This window comes from Propithecus coquereli, unplaced genomic scaffold, assembly GCF_000956105.1.
Source record: "Propithecus coquereli isolate 6110/MARCELLA unplaced genomic scaffold, Pcoq_1.0 Scaffold19, whole genome shotgun sequence".
In the NCBI taxonomy this organism is placed as follows: domain Eukaryota; kingdom Metazoa; phylum Chordata; class Mammalia; order Primates; family Indriidae; genus Propithecus; species Propithecus coquereli.
Genome location: NW_012143856.1, coordinates 3,518,777 through 3,534,061, shown reverse-complemented (window position 1 = coordinate 3,534,061; position 15,285 = coordinate 3,518,777). Strand labels below are relative to the sequence as shown.

The 15,285-nt window shown below is 37.7% G+C and overlaps 1 protein-coding gene across 5 annotated transcripts in view; it reads left to right on the top strand.

Annotated features, from left to right (window-relative positions):
- The window catches only part of KCNAB1 (potassium channel, voltage gated subfamily A regulatory beta subunit 1), a 387,202-nt gene that overhangs the window by 313,780 nt on the left and 58,137 nt on the right, over positions 1 to 15,285 (top strand). For 3 of the 5 annotated variants that reach the window (XM_012642892.1, XM_012642891.1, XM_012642893.1), the window contains exons 6-8: positions 3,205 to 3,249; positions 5,571 to 5,614; positions 14,327 to 14,413. In XM_012642892.1, the coding sequence (XP_012498346.1) occupies positions 3,205 to 3,249; positions 5,571 to 5,614; positions 14,327 to 14,413 (176 nt within the window). The remainder of the gene's footprint in view (positions 1 to 3,204; positions 3,250 to 5,570; positions 5,615 to 14,326; positions 14,414 to 15,285) is intronic. The other 2 variants (XM_012642894.1, XM_012642895.1) reach the window with 1 other exon arrangement.

Genomic DNA, 15,285 nt, shown 5'->3' with positions numbered 1-15,285 from the left:
TAGCATTTGCGCTGGGGTGGGAGGCAATCCCCCTGCATTTCACTCGGGACATCAGCCGCAACAGCGCTGCTTCCCCAGCACGAGCACAGAATTAGGCAAAGCACAGCAAAGATCGTTAGACAAGTTTAGGGTCCTCCTCTGCTCTGGTGTAATATCGGCTGATGGCCAAATAAATAACAGTGCTATAGAATTAGTGAAGATGACTGTGCAAAGAGCTTTGTACTCATGCATAGACAGCACGTATTTTCTAAAATTTATGAAACATGGACATTGTCAAAGAGCACAGCTCAAGAGTGGTTTAATTATGTTTTTGCCCACATAATTTAAACTCCCTCTGGAAGGGGAATCTAGAAGGGTGGAACAGAGCTCCACATATGCTTGGCACTGCTGACTTCTCACTCTGAGATAAACGTTTGGTAGGAATAGAGGGCCTTATGGAAAAGGAAAACCAGACATTTATGGCGAAATGAACAAATAAAGTTTGATGACCTACTTTCTCCCTCTCCCTTCTCCTCCTCCCCCACTCCACGGAACTGTAAGGATGTTAACAGAAAATTATATTCCACCTTAAACATGGAAAAATATTCATGTTCCCACCCAGTTCTCTACCTTGCCTGAGTTACTTTCCCACTCGGAATGTTGGCTCATCCATCACCACCTAAATAGGGGTCACTTCAGTTTCCTAGGGCTGCTGCAACAAAGTACCACAAACTGGGTGGCTTAAAACAGCAGAAATTATTCTTGCAAAGTTCTGGAGGCCAGAAGTTCAAACTCAAGGTGTTGGCAGAGCCATACTCCCTCTAAACTCTGCATAAAATTCTTCCTTGCTTCTTCCTAGCTTCTGGTGGTTGCCAGCAATCCTCGGCGTTTCTTGGCTCGCAGCCGCAGTACTTTGGCTCTGCCTCAGCCATCCCATGGTCTTCTCCCCTCGTGCGTCTGTGTGTCTTCTTATAAGGACACTAGTCATATTGGATTAGGGGCTCACCCCATTCCAATATGACCTCATCTTAACTAATTACATCTGCGATGACTCTATTTCCAAATAAGCTCACATTCTGAGGTTCTGGAGGTTAGTTAAAACATATCTTTTGGGGAACACAATTCCACCACAACAGAAACCTTGGATGTAAGTCCACTAACCATACAGTGAGGTCTGTGGTGAGGTGCAGGCTGCCAGAAATCACCTGAGGGAGAAGGGGCAGCACTGGTGCAGCAGCTCTTTGCCCCTCGACACCCAGAGAATATTAAGTCATCACTCTCCATAGCCACAGAATCTATTATATATTCCTTTTGTAGAAAATAGATTAACATGCATATTCCATGAACTGCCTTTCAGTCTTGCAAATAAAAGCTCAAGCTAGCACCATACTACAGAATGTTTACATCAGTTCAGAGTTGCCCCCATAAGACTGGTGAAAAGATAAACCATATCATTGTGGCATTGAGCCTATAAAAGCTGTTTCAATGAGTACATGTGGCTTCTAGTCCTGGTGCTACCATTGGTAGCTGTGCTATCCAGGGCAAGTTACTTCGCTTTTCTGATTCTCAATTGCCCCCACCTATGAAATGGATGGCGTAACTGTTCATAAAGTGTCATGCTGACAAAGTGAGATAAGGTGTGCAAAGGTATTTTGGAGGCTGTGCTGTATCACTACAAAATACTGGCATTATCATTCTCCACCCACATTTAAGAGCCTCTGTGAGAGTCAGTGATAATTTTCCAGGCTGCTGTCTACTCTTGCTATTTGAACATAAATGTTATTGTGCACACCCATATAGGACAAACATTTTCCAATAAGCCTACCTTTGGAAAAATAAGTCCGTGGTGGTATTTGGGTAGAATGTGCAGCTTTGGCAGGACTCACTGCTCTGAGTAATCAAAGGGGCTGCATTCATTTTTCATGATATTCCATCCAGCTTCTCATTGAAGTTTGGAAGTGTTTGCGAAAGGAGACCTGAGGCTCCCCTGTGGCAGATGGCTATTATAATAGGTATCATGAGGTTGATGTATTAACCTGGAAAGTACATCAGCCCTTTTGGAGTATGTGATCTCCAGGTGCATATATCTATGGACCTTCCATTACAGTGATTCAAATTACTTTTCAGGGAATTAACTTCTGTGGGATGGCGTTGCTGACATTTTCAACAAATTTTTCTTCTTGCAACCAAGTTGTTGGAATTGTCACCGTCATTCCCCATTGGTTACCATTAATCATGCTAGGCTTTTATACCTGAGAGCCCCAAGGCATTGACTCTATAGCTGATGGAATTATAATCCCTTATTTCAAATACTGCTGAAGTTTGAACTTAACCTTTGAATCTCAGATAATTTTTTTCCAGACCACTTTAATCGAATTACATACCTAAGGAAACTAAATTGCACTGAGATATGCCTCCCAATTTTAAATTGTATGCCTGTAGTTCTCAAGACATATTTCTTATTCCATGATCATAATGCTACAATTTCATTTCCCATAAGTTTGCTGACAAGATTTCCACATTTCAGTCCCTTGGAAGTGAAGAGGTAGAAGCTTGAATTAAGGATTTTAGGACTGTTTTCCCAAAACAATATTTCCATTTAGTAAGACACTCAAAGAAATGTTTTTTCTATTTATTCTCAATATATATGTATTGATTAATATAATTTACTTCATGATTCATATTTCTATGTGGTCAGTTCCTGCCTGTGAATATGATGGTTGGAGGGGATAACTCAGAGCCATAAGGGGCTGGGGGTCCTTGGCAGGGAGTGGACTTCATCCCAGGAAAAGTTCACATACAGTCAGCGTTAGAATAAGTGCTCATTGGTGTTTATTCTCGTAAGCTGCTAAAGCAATCCATCCTTTGAGTCCTTTCACTTCCATTCCCATGTGCCATTTCTGACCCTCCATGCTCACCCACCATTCACCTCCACGTGGCACCGCTGTCCTGGGCTTGCTGTCACTGCCCTTCTCATCCTCCGGCCTCTCTAAGCAAAGATCATCTCCCTTTAACTTCTTCCCCTGGGATCTGACTTCAAGTTCCCACTCACCAGCTTCCTTATGTCCTTACATTTCGTGGACATGAATTAACAAATTTATCCCTTTACCAATTTTTTAAAATATAGGGTATAATAAATTATTTGTGGCACTATGATAATAAATGACTCATTACAATAACCTGCAATTTATTTATTTTCTCTGTGTTTGTCTGTTTGATATACAGGAGGTCCAGCCTGGTCATAACAACTAAACTCTACTGGGGCGGAAAGTAAGTTAAATATGTTTTATTTCTCCTACTAAACAGGAAACAACTAGTAGTTCATGCTTTTATGCTTTTAGGCAACTATTTTACGTCTAGAATACTAAAGCTAATTGGCTTAGAGAAAGGGATTTTTTTCTCATGCTAAGGAAATAGCAATTAGCCTAGGATTCAATTTTAGCAAGATATTTTGAAAGAAATTTAGTGCAAAGCATGTGGTCACTTGTTACTAAGTGATTCATGGAGATTTTTCAAATACCAATCTCATACTTAGAATCATTTCCAAAATAGAGTTCAAATTTCAGGAAAGGAAAATAAGCACAAAGCATCACAGAAGAAAAGCTACTCGAATGTGCCAAAACTCAGAGACTTCTACAGAATGCAAAGATAAAAATATCTTGTCTGGCTCCTTGTGTAAGTCTCTGATCATTTCTGCGGAGGGCTCTGAAAATGCTGATCAAAAGGACCATCTCATTGGAGAATAACACAGAGCTACCTACACCACTCACTGTCAGGCCAAATGAAAGAGAGGTGCTCTCTCTCGTGGGATGCAGAACGAATTTCACAGGATGAATTGGCTTCTGACGGGCCTGCTGGCGTTTGAGCTGGTACTTACATTATTCAGCAGGACTTAGAAGGCTAGCCTTTTTGACAAACGTAAGAAAACAGCAAGCTATTCCATATACCGGAGCATTTGTTGGCACTGTGATTTTCCATCTTTGAGATGGAACTCTCAAAGAATGCTGGAACCTTAACAAAAAACAAAAACAAACAAACAAAACCTTATTTACCTCCCTAGAATTAATAGGGAATAGTTTTTTTAAAAAAATTAGAGACCGGGCGCGGTGGCTCACGCCTGTAATCCTAGCACTCTGGGAGGCCGAGGCGGGCGGATTGTTTGAGCTCAGGAGTTTGAGACCAGCCTGAGCAAGAGCGAGACCCCGTCTCTACTAAAAATAGAAAGAAATTAATCAGGCAACTAAAAATATATAGAAAAAATTAGCCGGGCATGGTGGCGCATGCCTGTAGTCCCAGCTACTCGGGAGGCTGAGGCAGAAGGATCACTTGAGCCCAGGAGTTTGTGGTTGCTGTGAGCTAGGATGATGCCACAGCACTCTAGCCAGGGCAACACAGTGAGACTCTGTCTCAAAAAAAAAAAAAAAAAAAAATTAGAGGCAGAAGCCAATTCTTCTTTAGGAACCTTCTTATCAAAATGTATATGTGTATACACACACATGCAAACACGCACACACACTAATATTTTGTTGCTTTTGAGTCTATTTATGATGATATGAAGACAGAAGATGGAATTTAGGTTGTTATTCCTATGGTAATCCATGCAAAAAGCAACATGGTGCCTATGAGAAATAAGGATTTCCACTGACTGTATTTTGCTTCACAATGCCATTGCTTGGTGCTTTTGCAATGGTGCACAGAATCATGCCTATAGTTTAGAGAAAAGCAGGAAATGAGACAGTCTGTAGGAACCATTAGCCTATAGTTTAAAGCAGTAAATGAGACAGTCTGTACTGAGTAAATGAGACAGTATAGTACTATTATATACAATATTATCTAATATACTTATAAAAGATACACAATAAAGATACATTCACAAAGGTGAATGGTAAACTACTGTATTTTTTAAAGAAGTGGCCAAATGTACTGATACTGAAGAAACATTTTATTGATACTTTTAAATTCAAGGAACCTATTTCTTTGTAATTGGCCAGAGCTTGAGAATTGTCCAGGAAAACAAAAGTCCTTATGATTCAGGGTCTGTCTTAGGATACTAATTAAAGGACGACTTAGTTCATCACATTTTGAAGGAAAATAGTCATTAAATTTCTTTTAGAAGTTTAAAGAAACTTCCAAATTTTCTTCCTTTCTCAGAAAAGCTAATGATATCAGCATCCTGGCCATCTTACAGTAAACTCACAAACAAACCTATGTCAAACCTATTTTTTTTCTTTTTTGGCTTTAGATTGGTTAAGAACAAGGTGAGAGGGTTTAACAGTGTCTCAAATTATATATGGACAGGGTGTGTGTGGCTGAGTTTGTTACTAACTTGACCTGGTGCTGAGCAGTATTACTGTTGTGGTGACAGCCACGGTTAATCCACCTCCTGGGTCTTCAAAGAAAAAGGGCTTCGTGTGTTGCCCACCAGCCTTCTCTCCTCAGTCTCCAGTGGTGCAGAATTTGCTGAGAACAAGATATAAAATTAGTAACTCAGTCTAAGTAAGAATGGTTATTCTTTTGCCCTTTTGAAACAGAAGTTTTTTTTAAAAAAAGCACACCCCCACTCAAAGTCGTTTGCTTCTTTTTCTTGGCAGAGCTGAAACAGAGAGAGGGCTGTCAAGAAAGCATATTATTGAAGGTGGGTATCGCTGCTTCGATTTTGTTTTTGTTTGTGGGTTCGTGGTTCAAGAAAGATATCAACTAAATAGGTTCAAAATACACTGGAAGGAGAAAAAATTCTATATGGAAAGAACCACAATCAACCAAGCTTGTTCCTGGGGTTAAGGGTGTAAGAAACTCAGAGATGTAGAGGTGAGAATGGAAACTCAAAAGAAAAAGACCAAATTGTCTAGAACTCTTCTCATTTGCAGCTACTACTAATATTAATGAAACACTTCCATAAGACTTTTTAAAAGAGCTTTATTGAGAGATAATGTACATACCATAAACGTTTACCCATTCGAAGTGCACAATTCATCGGTTCTGAGCATAATTACAGACTTGTGCACCAATCACCATAATCTAATGTTAAAACATTTTTGTCACCCCATAAAGAAACCTTGTACACACTAGAACTCACTTCCTCTTCAACCCCTCCCACAGCCTGAAGCAACCACAAATCTACTTTTTGTCTCTATAGATTTGACAATTCTGGACATTTCATATAAATGAAATCCTATAATACATATTTTATGACTGGCTCCTTCCACTTAGCATAATGTTCATTCATGTTATGCCAGTACTTTATTCCTTTTTTTGCCAAGTAATATTCCACTATATGGATGTACCACATTTTGTCTATCCATTTATCAGTTAATGTATATTTGGGTTGTTTTCACTGTTTGGCTACTACGTATGAATAATGCTGCTATGAACATTTTTTTACAAGTTCTTGTGTAGACATATGTTGAGACCACTATGCATTTTTTGAAAAGTATATACGTATGCATAGAAAAAAACTTGTAGAAAATTACCACTGGGTAATTGATTCACAGTGTCATTACTTTGGAAATGGTATTCAAAACTTTGTATAGGTTAGAAATAAACAGGAAATAAAATAGTCTACAAGAACCATTATGTAATAGAATACTACTACTCTACTTCTTTGTGAAGACTATAATTTTTATTTATATCTTGCTTGTCTTTATTACAATTTCACACTTATACCTTTTCCAATAAAGAAAAAATGTTAAAAGGGGCTGCCATATATTTCCAACATCTTTATACTAGTTTGTAAGGTACAGATGCTTCTCAACTTTTGATAGCATTATGTCTCAATAAACCCATCATAAATTGAAAATACCATAAACTGAAAATGCATTTAGTACCCCTAACCTACCAAATACCATAGTTTTGCCTAGCCTACCTTAAATGTGCTCAGAACACTTACATTAGCCTACAGTTAAGCAAAATCATCTAACACAAAGCCTATTTTACAATAAAGTGTTGAATATCACATGTAATTTATTGAATACCATTCTGAAAGTGAAAAACAGCATAATTGGTATGGGAACTCAAAATATAGTTTCTACTGAATACAGATTGCTTTTGCACTACCATAAAGTTGAAAAATCATTAAGTCAAACCATCATAAGTTGTGTACCATCTGCCTTTCACAAAAATGCAACATTTTTGTAACTTTAGATTTATGACTGATTATTGAGACAGGTAGTGATTTTCTCCCTTTTAAAAAATAATTTTATTTATGAAATATCAACATAACCAAAAATATAAAATGTATTTTAATCCTACCACTTTAAAAATAAAAATATCTCTGCTTAGCACTGGACTCTAAAAAGTAAATAAATAAATAAATAAATAAATAAATAAATAAAAATAAAGAAGTAAAGTCCTCCTTTTGCTCATCCAATCTCATCTCATCCCATAGTTGGACAATCTGATGCACATCCTTCCTTCCTTTTCCCTGCAGTGACACTGTCTTATCTGTCCATCAATCCATCTGAATACTCACTTATATTAATACTTAAAAATATGAAAATAAATGTATTAAATCGATAGAATCAGGGTATAAATACTAACCTAAGCCTTGCTTTTTTCCCCAATTAAAATACATTTTACACACACAACTTATGGGTTATTTTAAGTTTTTGGCATTATAAAGAATTACACAAGTGACCATCCTTATGTAAATGGGATAGATTCTAGAAGTGGCATTGTTAAGTCAAAGAATTTTACATATTTTAACACAAAATTATTTTCTAAAAAGAATTGTACCAATCTGTTAGATGAACTGTTTTTTTTAGTGAGTTTGAGCTTCTTTTAGTAAATTTGTGCTTCTTTTTTATGGGAATTAACTCTTCATGTTCTTAAGCTATTTTTCTTTTGAGTTGTTTTGGCCTTAATAATTTGCAGGAGCAAATTATTTCTATATTATCAATGTTCACTCTTTGTTGTTTATCTGTGTTGCAAATATTTTTCGCCCAGACTGTTATTTCATTATAAACTTTTTTTCTCTCCATGAACCTAATCTAAATGATAATGTTTAATTTGAGAATATTCATTCCAGTTTGGAAGTTGAAGATCTTTATTAACCTATAAATAGCATTACTTTCAAATATCTTAGACTTGCAGTAGAAAAAAAAATAGTTCCAGTATTCAATCACAATCATTTAATTTAAAATGGAGACTTTTGAAGCTAGATCTTAGAATATATATAAAATACATAGATATACACATAACTATGTATACATAGTGCATATATATATATGTACACAGTAATAATCATATCATTCCATTGTTTTCAAAGTTCTTTGTATGAGTTTCGTATTTCTCACTAACTGATTTTTAATATATTTGTAGGCATATGGGCTTTGAAATCAGACAGACCTTTGTTCAAGTTCCAACTCTGTCATTTATGAGCTGGGTGACTTCGTACAAGTTACTTAACCTGTTTAGCCTCTGCCTCCCTGACTGTAAAATAGACTATAAATATTCTTATCTCATAGACTTACTCTATTGGGATTGAAATTATATAATTCACATCGAGCACGGGGTCTGTCACATAATAAGGACTTAATAAATGTTATTATTGTCATCATCATCATCATCATCATTGGTCTTATAAGTACAATTGCTTGTCTTCATTCTATGGATAAGGACACTGTTTACTAAGTAGGTGACAGTCTGAGGCTGCCACATTGAAGGGCAACCTTCTAGCCCTAGAGAAAGCATCCCAACTCTTCACCCAAACAGAATCCCTTCTCAGGCCTTATTGTCCCATTTGGGATTGTAAAGTCAAACCCAACCTGCCGCTCAAAACTGTTACCGTTCCTGCTCTAGCATTTGCCCCCGTGACTTGAGTCCTCTACCTCAGGGATTGTCAGTGACAACCCAAGTTGGCTTATAGTATCAAGTGGAATGAACAGGACAGCAGTATGCTGCCTGAAATTGTCTTTTTTTTCCCCTTTACTTTTTAATCTAATTGATTAGAAAATAGAGACTCAGAAAATAACAATCAACAAAGAAATATAAAACCCAAGAGAAAAAGAAGGGAAACAGTCAGCTGCTATACTCTTTATTGAATCTCCACTGCTTTGATATTGACCAGTGTGTGCATAATTTCAGAATTTTCTCTTTCTTTAATCAGCTTTCTTCAGGTCTCATACAACATAATAGAAATACCTTAAATTCCCTCTTCCTTTAAAGAAGTTAGAAATTTTCTTAGGAACTAATCTCTCGGGATGGATAAACCAGTTCAGCTGAAATTCAAGCTGACCCAGATTCAAACTTCAACACAAAATTTCAAACCTTTGAGATTGAAGAATTGGGATAATTTATTATTATGTCATCATTGCTGTTGTTATTTTGCAGTCCATAGTTTTAGCAAAAAATAAAGCCTGGTAAGTACAAGGGAATCAGCTCAAAGGATGTTTCTAGGCACTCAATCAGGGAATTGAGTGGATTTTGCAGAAAAGGAGGGACAGGAGATGAGATCCAAAATAAAGTTTAGAGAAGTTTACAAATCACTATCCTTGAGATTCATTAATACTTGTTCTGTGATGAGGGTGACCTTACTCAATATTGGAGATTCATGTGCACATCAAATTTGAGAAGCGCTGTTGGAGGATAAGACAGAAGTCCAAACTGATGTAGCATTCAGGCTGCTTGTGGGCTGGTGTCCTTGGCCATTTGAGTTGCTTTAAAGAGTGTAAAATGAGCTTGACTTCTGCATAATGTAATTTTTAAAAAAATTCACATGAAAGGCCTTTTCAATAAGCCTAAAGTTCTTGATTTAGATTCAGTTAAGTGTATTGCTCTCCTTAGATTCACAGGGAGGGAAAAGAAAATTCATTAATAGATTTATTACACTCATATAGAATCCCAAGTTCCTGTCAGGCTGTAAAATTCAATTTATTCATTTAGCCATTCCACAAACATTCATTAAGCCCCAATTTGAGCCAATGTGAGAATTTACCAGATCAAATTCCTTTAGTGCCTTACATAAAGGAATAAAAATAGTTTGGTAAGTTATGTTCTAAGAATAAGTAAATCGTTTGTGTACTTAAACAGTGAAAAGCTGTGTCTAAGTCTGCATTTGCCTTGCAGATAAACAAGTGTTCTTATGTGATGCAAAACACAAATTCTCCATCATTGCTTTAGGAGTAGGAAAGAAAAACAATCTGGGAAAGCTCTGCTTGAAAATTTTGAATTAATAACAAATTTTAAAACCTACTTTCTCAACTTTAGAAGAAAAAGATAATTTATGATCTTTCAATTAAAGAATAAATTTCTGAACAAATGGATGCACCACAGGATTCCTTCCTATTGTACCATGTTCATGCAAACTTACATCACCCACCCAGGACAACCATGTTTCATAATAGGAGGCACAGCCCCATACAGAATATGTTCCAATACAGCACAGCCTTTTTAAAAAGAAGCAAATGTCACTTAAATTATTATGAATGAGAGGTCTGCTGAGAAGAAACCGGAAATTATATAGAGAAACAGCATACATTATTTAAGGCATATGTTTTTCGCAAGCTAGATAGAAAAGCAACTGCATGTGAGGTGTAAAAGGTGACGGCACATTGTATTTAAGTAGACCTCTTGCAGAATCTCCAAGCTACTGATTTCCCTGTTTCTGCGCAGTTAAAGGCAACACTGAACACCCAGTCCACCTCTGACCATGCCAATCTGCTTACCGTCTGGAATAAGCATATTTCCTTAGAAACCTGTGAAATAGGCTTAAGTTGAATTAAGGTTAACCTTCTAAACAATATGGTTTCTGTTAAACTTCAGAACCTAAAAGGAAAAATGGACTTAGGTTTCCTTTTACTGTAGTCACTTGAAAGCGATTTTCTTTAAGTAATTTATTATCCTGTGGACTTTTGAGGAACTGCCAGTTAACTTCTAGATATGTCCTCAAGGGCAAGGAGCATTTCTCCTTCTCATATTCAGCTCCCACAGACACCGGGTTACTGCCAAGGGACAGGCTAATGTCAAATTTCCTTCAACAAGTGCATTCACTGCACTGGAGCACTTACCTCTGTGGGTTAGGATTAGCTGTCCAGCTGCCCCTTGGGTCCAAGGTTAACGCACTTTTGCATGTCTACTTCAATTGAAAATAATATCTGGCCCCAAGCCAGTGCTCAACAAACCACAGCAAATCTCCATTTGCTAAATGGAGATAGAATAGGAATACTTATTGATTGGAGCTTAACACTAAATGGCTCTTAAGGAGATATTTGTTGAGCATGACTTTATATTGCTATGGCTTACCTATTTCTACAAGATTAAAGCATCCAGATAGAAAAAGGCAGAAACTCCCGATTTGGTTTGCAGTCACATGAAACATCAAAGCAGGAAGATCATCTAGCTCCATTTTGTCTTTGGACAGATGAGGAAACTGAGGCTCAGAGAGGCTAAAAGACATCGCAAGGTCATTCAGGACAGCCAGAATCTATAACCCTGTCCCTCACCTCCTCTGAGTGCCAGCCTGGTCCTTCCGGCTGCCAAGAGCTCCATGTGGGGACTGATGTGCCTCTTGGACTTGACTTTGGACTTGGCTCCACCACCCCCTCCCATCTGCTTTTTCCCTGACTTCCCCCATCTTCGTAACAGTCACCTCACTTTTCAGGTCAAAACTCTAGCAGTCATCCTTGATTACTCTAACCTCTACACCCTGTATATCCAGCACACCACCAAGTCCAGTTATTTCCACTTACACAACCTGTCTTGAATTTTCTCACTTCTTACCCACTTTGCCCGAACTTGACTGGCTGCATTAGCCTCCTCACTGGTCTCTATTCCTGCTCTCAGTCTCACCACTTCAGGTCATTCTCAGCAGGCAAAGCCATCAGTTCAGAAGGGAAATCTGATCATATTATTTCATCTGCTTAATTCCCTCCTCTTTACTACCCACCCCCAACCCCCTGCCAATGGCTTAAAATCTCACCTAGAATCCAAAATTCATACCATGGATCATAAGACTTTCTGTGATAGAGATTTTCAAAGTGAGTGGATAGTGTGTCTTAGGGGCACAATCTCTTTTCGCTCTACTTCAAAGTCAGAGTAGGGATCACTGGCCTGGTACACTTGAGATGCTGCCCAAATATCAAGAAAAAGCACTTTCCAAATAAAGAATTAAGAGGTAAGGAATGACCAAATATTATACAATGAGACTGACCTTTGTACCAAGTCCATGTCATTTTTTTTTTTTCCCAGAGACAGGGTCTCACTCTGTTGCCTGGGCTAGAGTGCAGTAGTACCACCATAGCTCACTGCAGCCTCAAATTCCTGGACTCAAATGATCCTCCTGCCTCAGCCATCCAAAGTGCTATGACTAAAGGCATGAGCCACCACGCCCAGCCCCATGTCATTATTTATGGGTACACGTTATGACCTTGAACAATACATCTACGCCAATTGATGCTCTTAATATACACTGTGAGCTCTGTAGGGATGATGATTGTGTCTGTGCATCTTCAAACCCCCAGAGTCTGGCTGAGTTTCAGGATCAAACTGGGACTCAACACATGCTAGTGGCATGGAAGAGTAAATGACTGAAGTCATGCCTAGTCTGTGAAAAGGCTGATCACACAGTTACAATAGCACCAAGTTAGCTACTTCCCCTAGTTACTTTCAGCCCACACTGAGCTGTTGGAAGAGACTCGGTGGGAGGGGGCCTTCATCAGAAGAAAGGACACCACTTGTTTCCAATGCCAAGCACGGGCTAGAACGTTCATTAAGTGCCTCCCTCCAAAACCATGAGTCTAGTGAAAATGTTGGTCATTTAGTCTTTGACTGTCTCCCTCTGAAACTTTCCAGATACTAACACCACAGTATAATTACCACATTACATTGCTATAGACTCTCTTACGCAGTGCTCTCTGGAGCAGCAATTCTGAAGGTGGTAAATGTTTTAGCCCCACTGCAGATGAGAGAACCGAGTCACCAAAAAAGGGCAAAGAAGCCAGGTGGGATCACAAGCATGCTAGGGTGCAGATTGCTCAACCTTGCAACCTGGCATACCCTGTTATTTGTTTGCTTGCTTATCCTGTCCTCTTCTTACCTCCTCCCTACATACAATTGTTCCAGAAATTGGCTCACACCATGGTACTTTTCAAGGTAAATTTAATTTCAAGCTGCCCCTTGAGATAGCTGGTGATGCTCCAGGCCTGAGAGTCTCCACAGTTTTTTAAGAGCAGGCATTAGACTTCATAACACCTGTCTGACCTAATCGCTTCATCAAAGCTTTTAACAAGCTACCATCACAGACAATCCTTTCTCAATGGATGGAAAATATTTCCGGAACTATATTCAAGCACTCCATTTTCCTGTCAGAAAAGTAATTGTGGCTGGCTGATAAACCAGTATGAAAAACCAAATTTAAATGAGCCAAATTTAAATTTATAAGAGCCTCATTTAACATGCAATTAATTTTATGCATATAATAAAAAGAGAAAAAAACCCTCTGGTCTCCCTGAGGAATTAAAGAGGCTGATAAGGAAATGCTGTGCCTCATGGAAATGAGATAAAATGATTCTTGAACACCGTCGTCCTTTTGGTTGAATAATATTATATACAACACATTCTATTTCAGGGAAGTATTAATTTTACTGAAATTAATTTTTTTTTTCTGAGTACTCATAGGAATGTGACCAAATGATTAGGGCTGAAGCAAAGGCTGTTGGTTCCAGATTTCTTTTTTAAGTTCTCGCTTTCTCCTTTACATTACCTCTTAAGTCTTTATAGCTTCTGATGTTTTTGTTTCTTCCCAGAAATGGGAGATAATAGAAATGGTAGAGCCCAGTTGTATTTCATGTTCCTTAAACTTTGTTCCAATTAGTTAAACATTGAGTAAAGCCTTTATTTGCTAACCCCTTTATATTACTATTAAAACCAACACATACATTAAGATGGGGTTAAGGCAGTAATTTATTTCGGATTTATATCATTTTAATAGGTCTGATGTGCAATAAGTATCTCTCCAGCCCACTATAAGCCCATTAAGTAATCCAAAATGTAAACAATTAATTTGCATTCTTCAAGAAGAAAAAAATACACTCTTGAAGAGAAGCTGCTTTTTATGCTAAGTTTTGCCTCTGGATATTGCCACACACAAGTCACTGTGAAAGATAATTACTAAGTAAGTATTTTGCAGTGAGAGTGTTAATATTGAAAAAGTTGTGTTGAGGGTAGTCAGCCTTTAATATATACTAAAAAGGTTCTAGGGGCCAATTAACAAATCATTGTATTCAATGTATTTTTTAAACTAATCCAATGCTATTTTTTCTAAAGCAAACTCTTGAAAGAAACCAAACTTCAACTCTTTCTAATAGTGCTCATATTTGGACTTTTGGGGTTTTTTTCCTACTTCTGTTCCCAGGACTGAAGGGTTCCCTCCAGAGGCTGCAGCTCGAGTATGTGGATGTGGTCTTTGCAAATCGACCTGACAGCAACACCCCTATGGAAGGTGAGTGAAGAAATTTAATAAAAGACTCTAGAATTATTGATTCTAGCTTGAGAATGTTTTCCACTCACAGTAGGAAATGAAATATATTCAGACTGATCTGATTGCGTATGAAAAATAAAATCCCTTCTGATGGATGCGTCTCAGCCTCAATATTTATCCTCAAAGCCAATTCTCTGCATCCTGCATCTTCCTTTTCTAAGCAGCTGAGACATTAGGTTTGTGGCTCCTGCTGGCTACAGTACTCGTTTTTTCAGGTTCGTTTCACTTTTGTGATTTCATCAACCAAAACAATAAAATTAATTGGAGGGGGAGTTTATAACCCAGCCATCATTATTGTGGAATAAGTCCTCCAAGGGTCTTTCTATTTTATAATAATTTCAAGTCTGATTAGTTTCCAACCTGCAGAGTGCTAAGTGGTGCCATGGGCAGAGGTTCAACAGGAGCCACTACTTCAAAATAATACTCCATTGCAGTTTGGTTTTTGATTCTCAAGAAACGTCAACATTTTATCCCCTTTCTATTACAGCTTTTTGAAGACCATATTTAAGCTTCTCCCTGTGGAAGCTTTCAGAGCATTTCTAAAACTAGATTTTCTTCAATTTACATTTATTTTTGAAACCTGTCTAGGATGTTTGAAAAAGAAGACAGTTTGGGAGGATGAATTAAAAAGAATGTTCCTGTTAATTGAAATTTACAATCATGTGGATTATCACTTAACTGAGGCGACTGACAATGAAGATATTTGGGGAAAAGAGGAAAAAAGAAATGTTCTGGTTATTTGAGGGTTTTTTTAAATATTTTTAATTTTTATTTATTTATTTTTTCTTTTTGAGACAGAGTCTCACTCTGTTGCCTGGGCTAGAGTGCAGTAG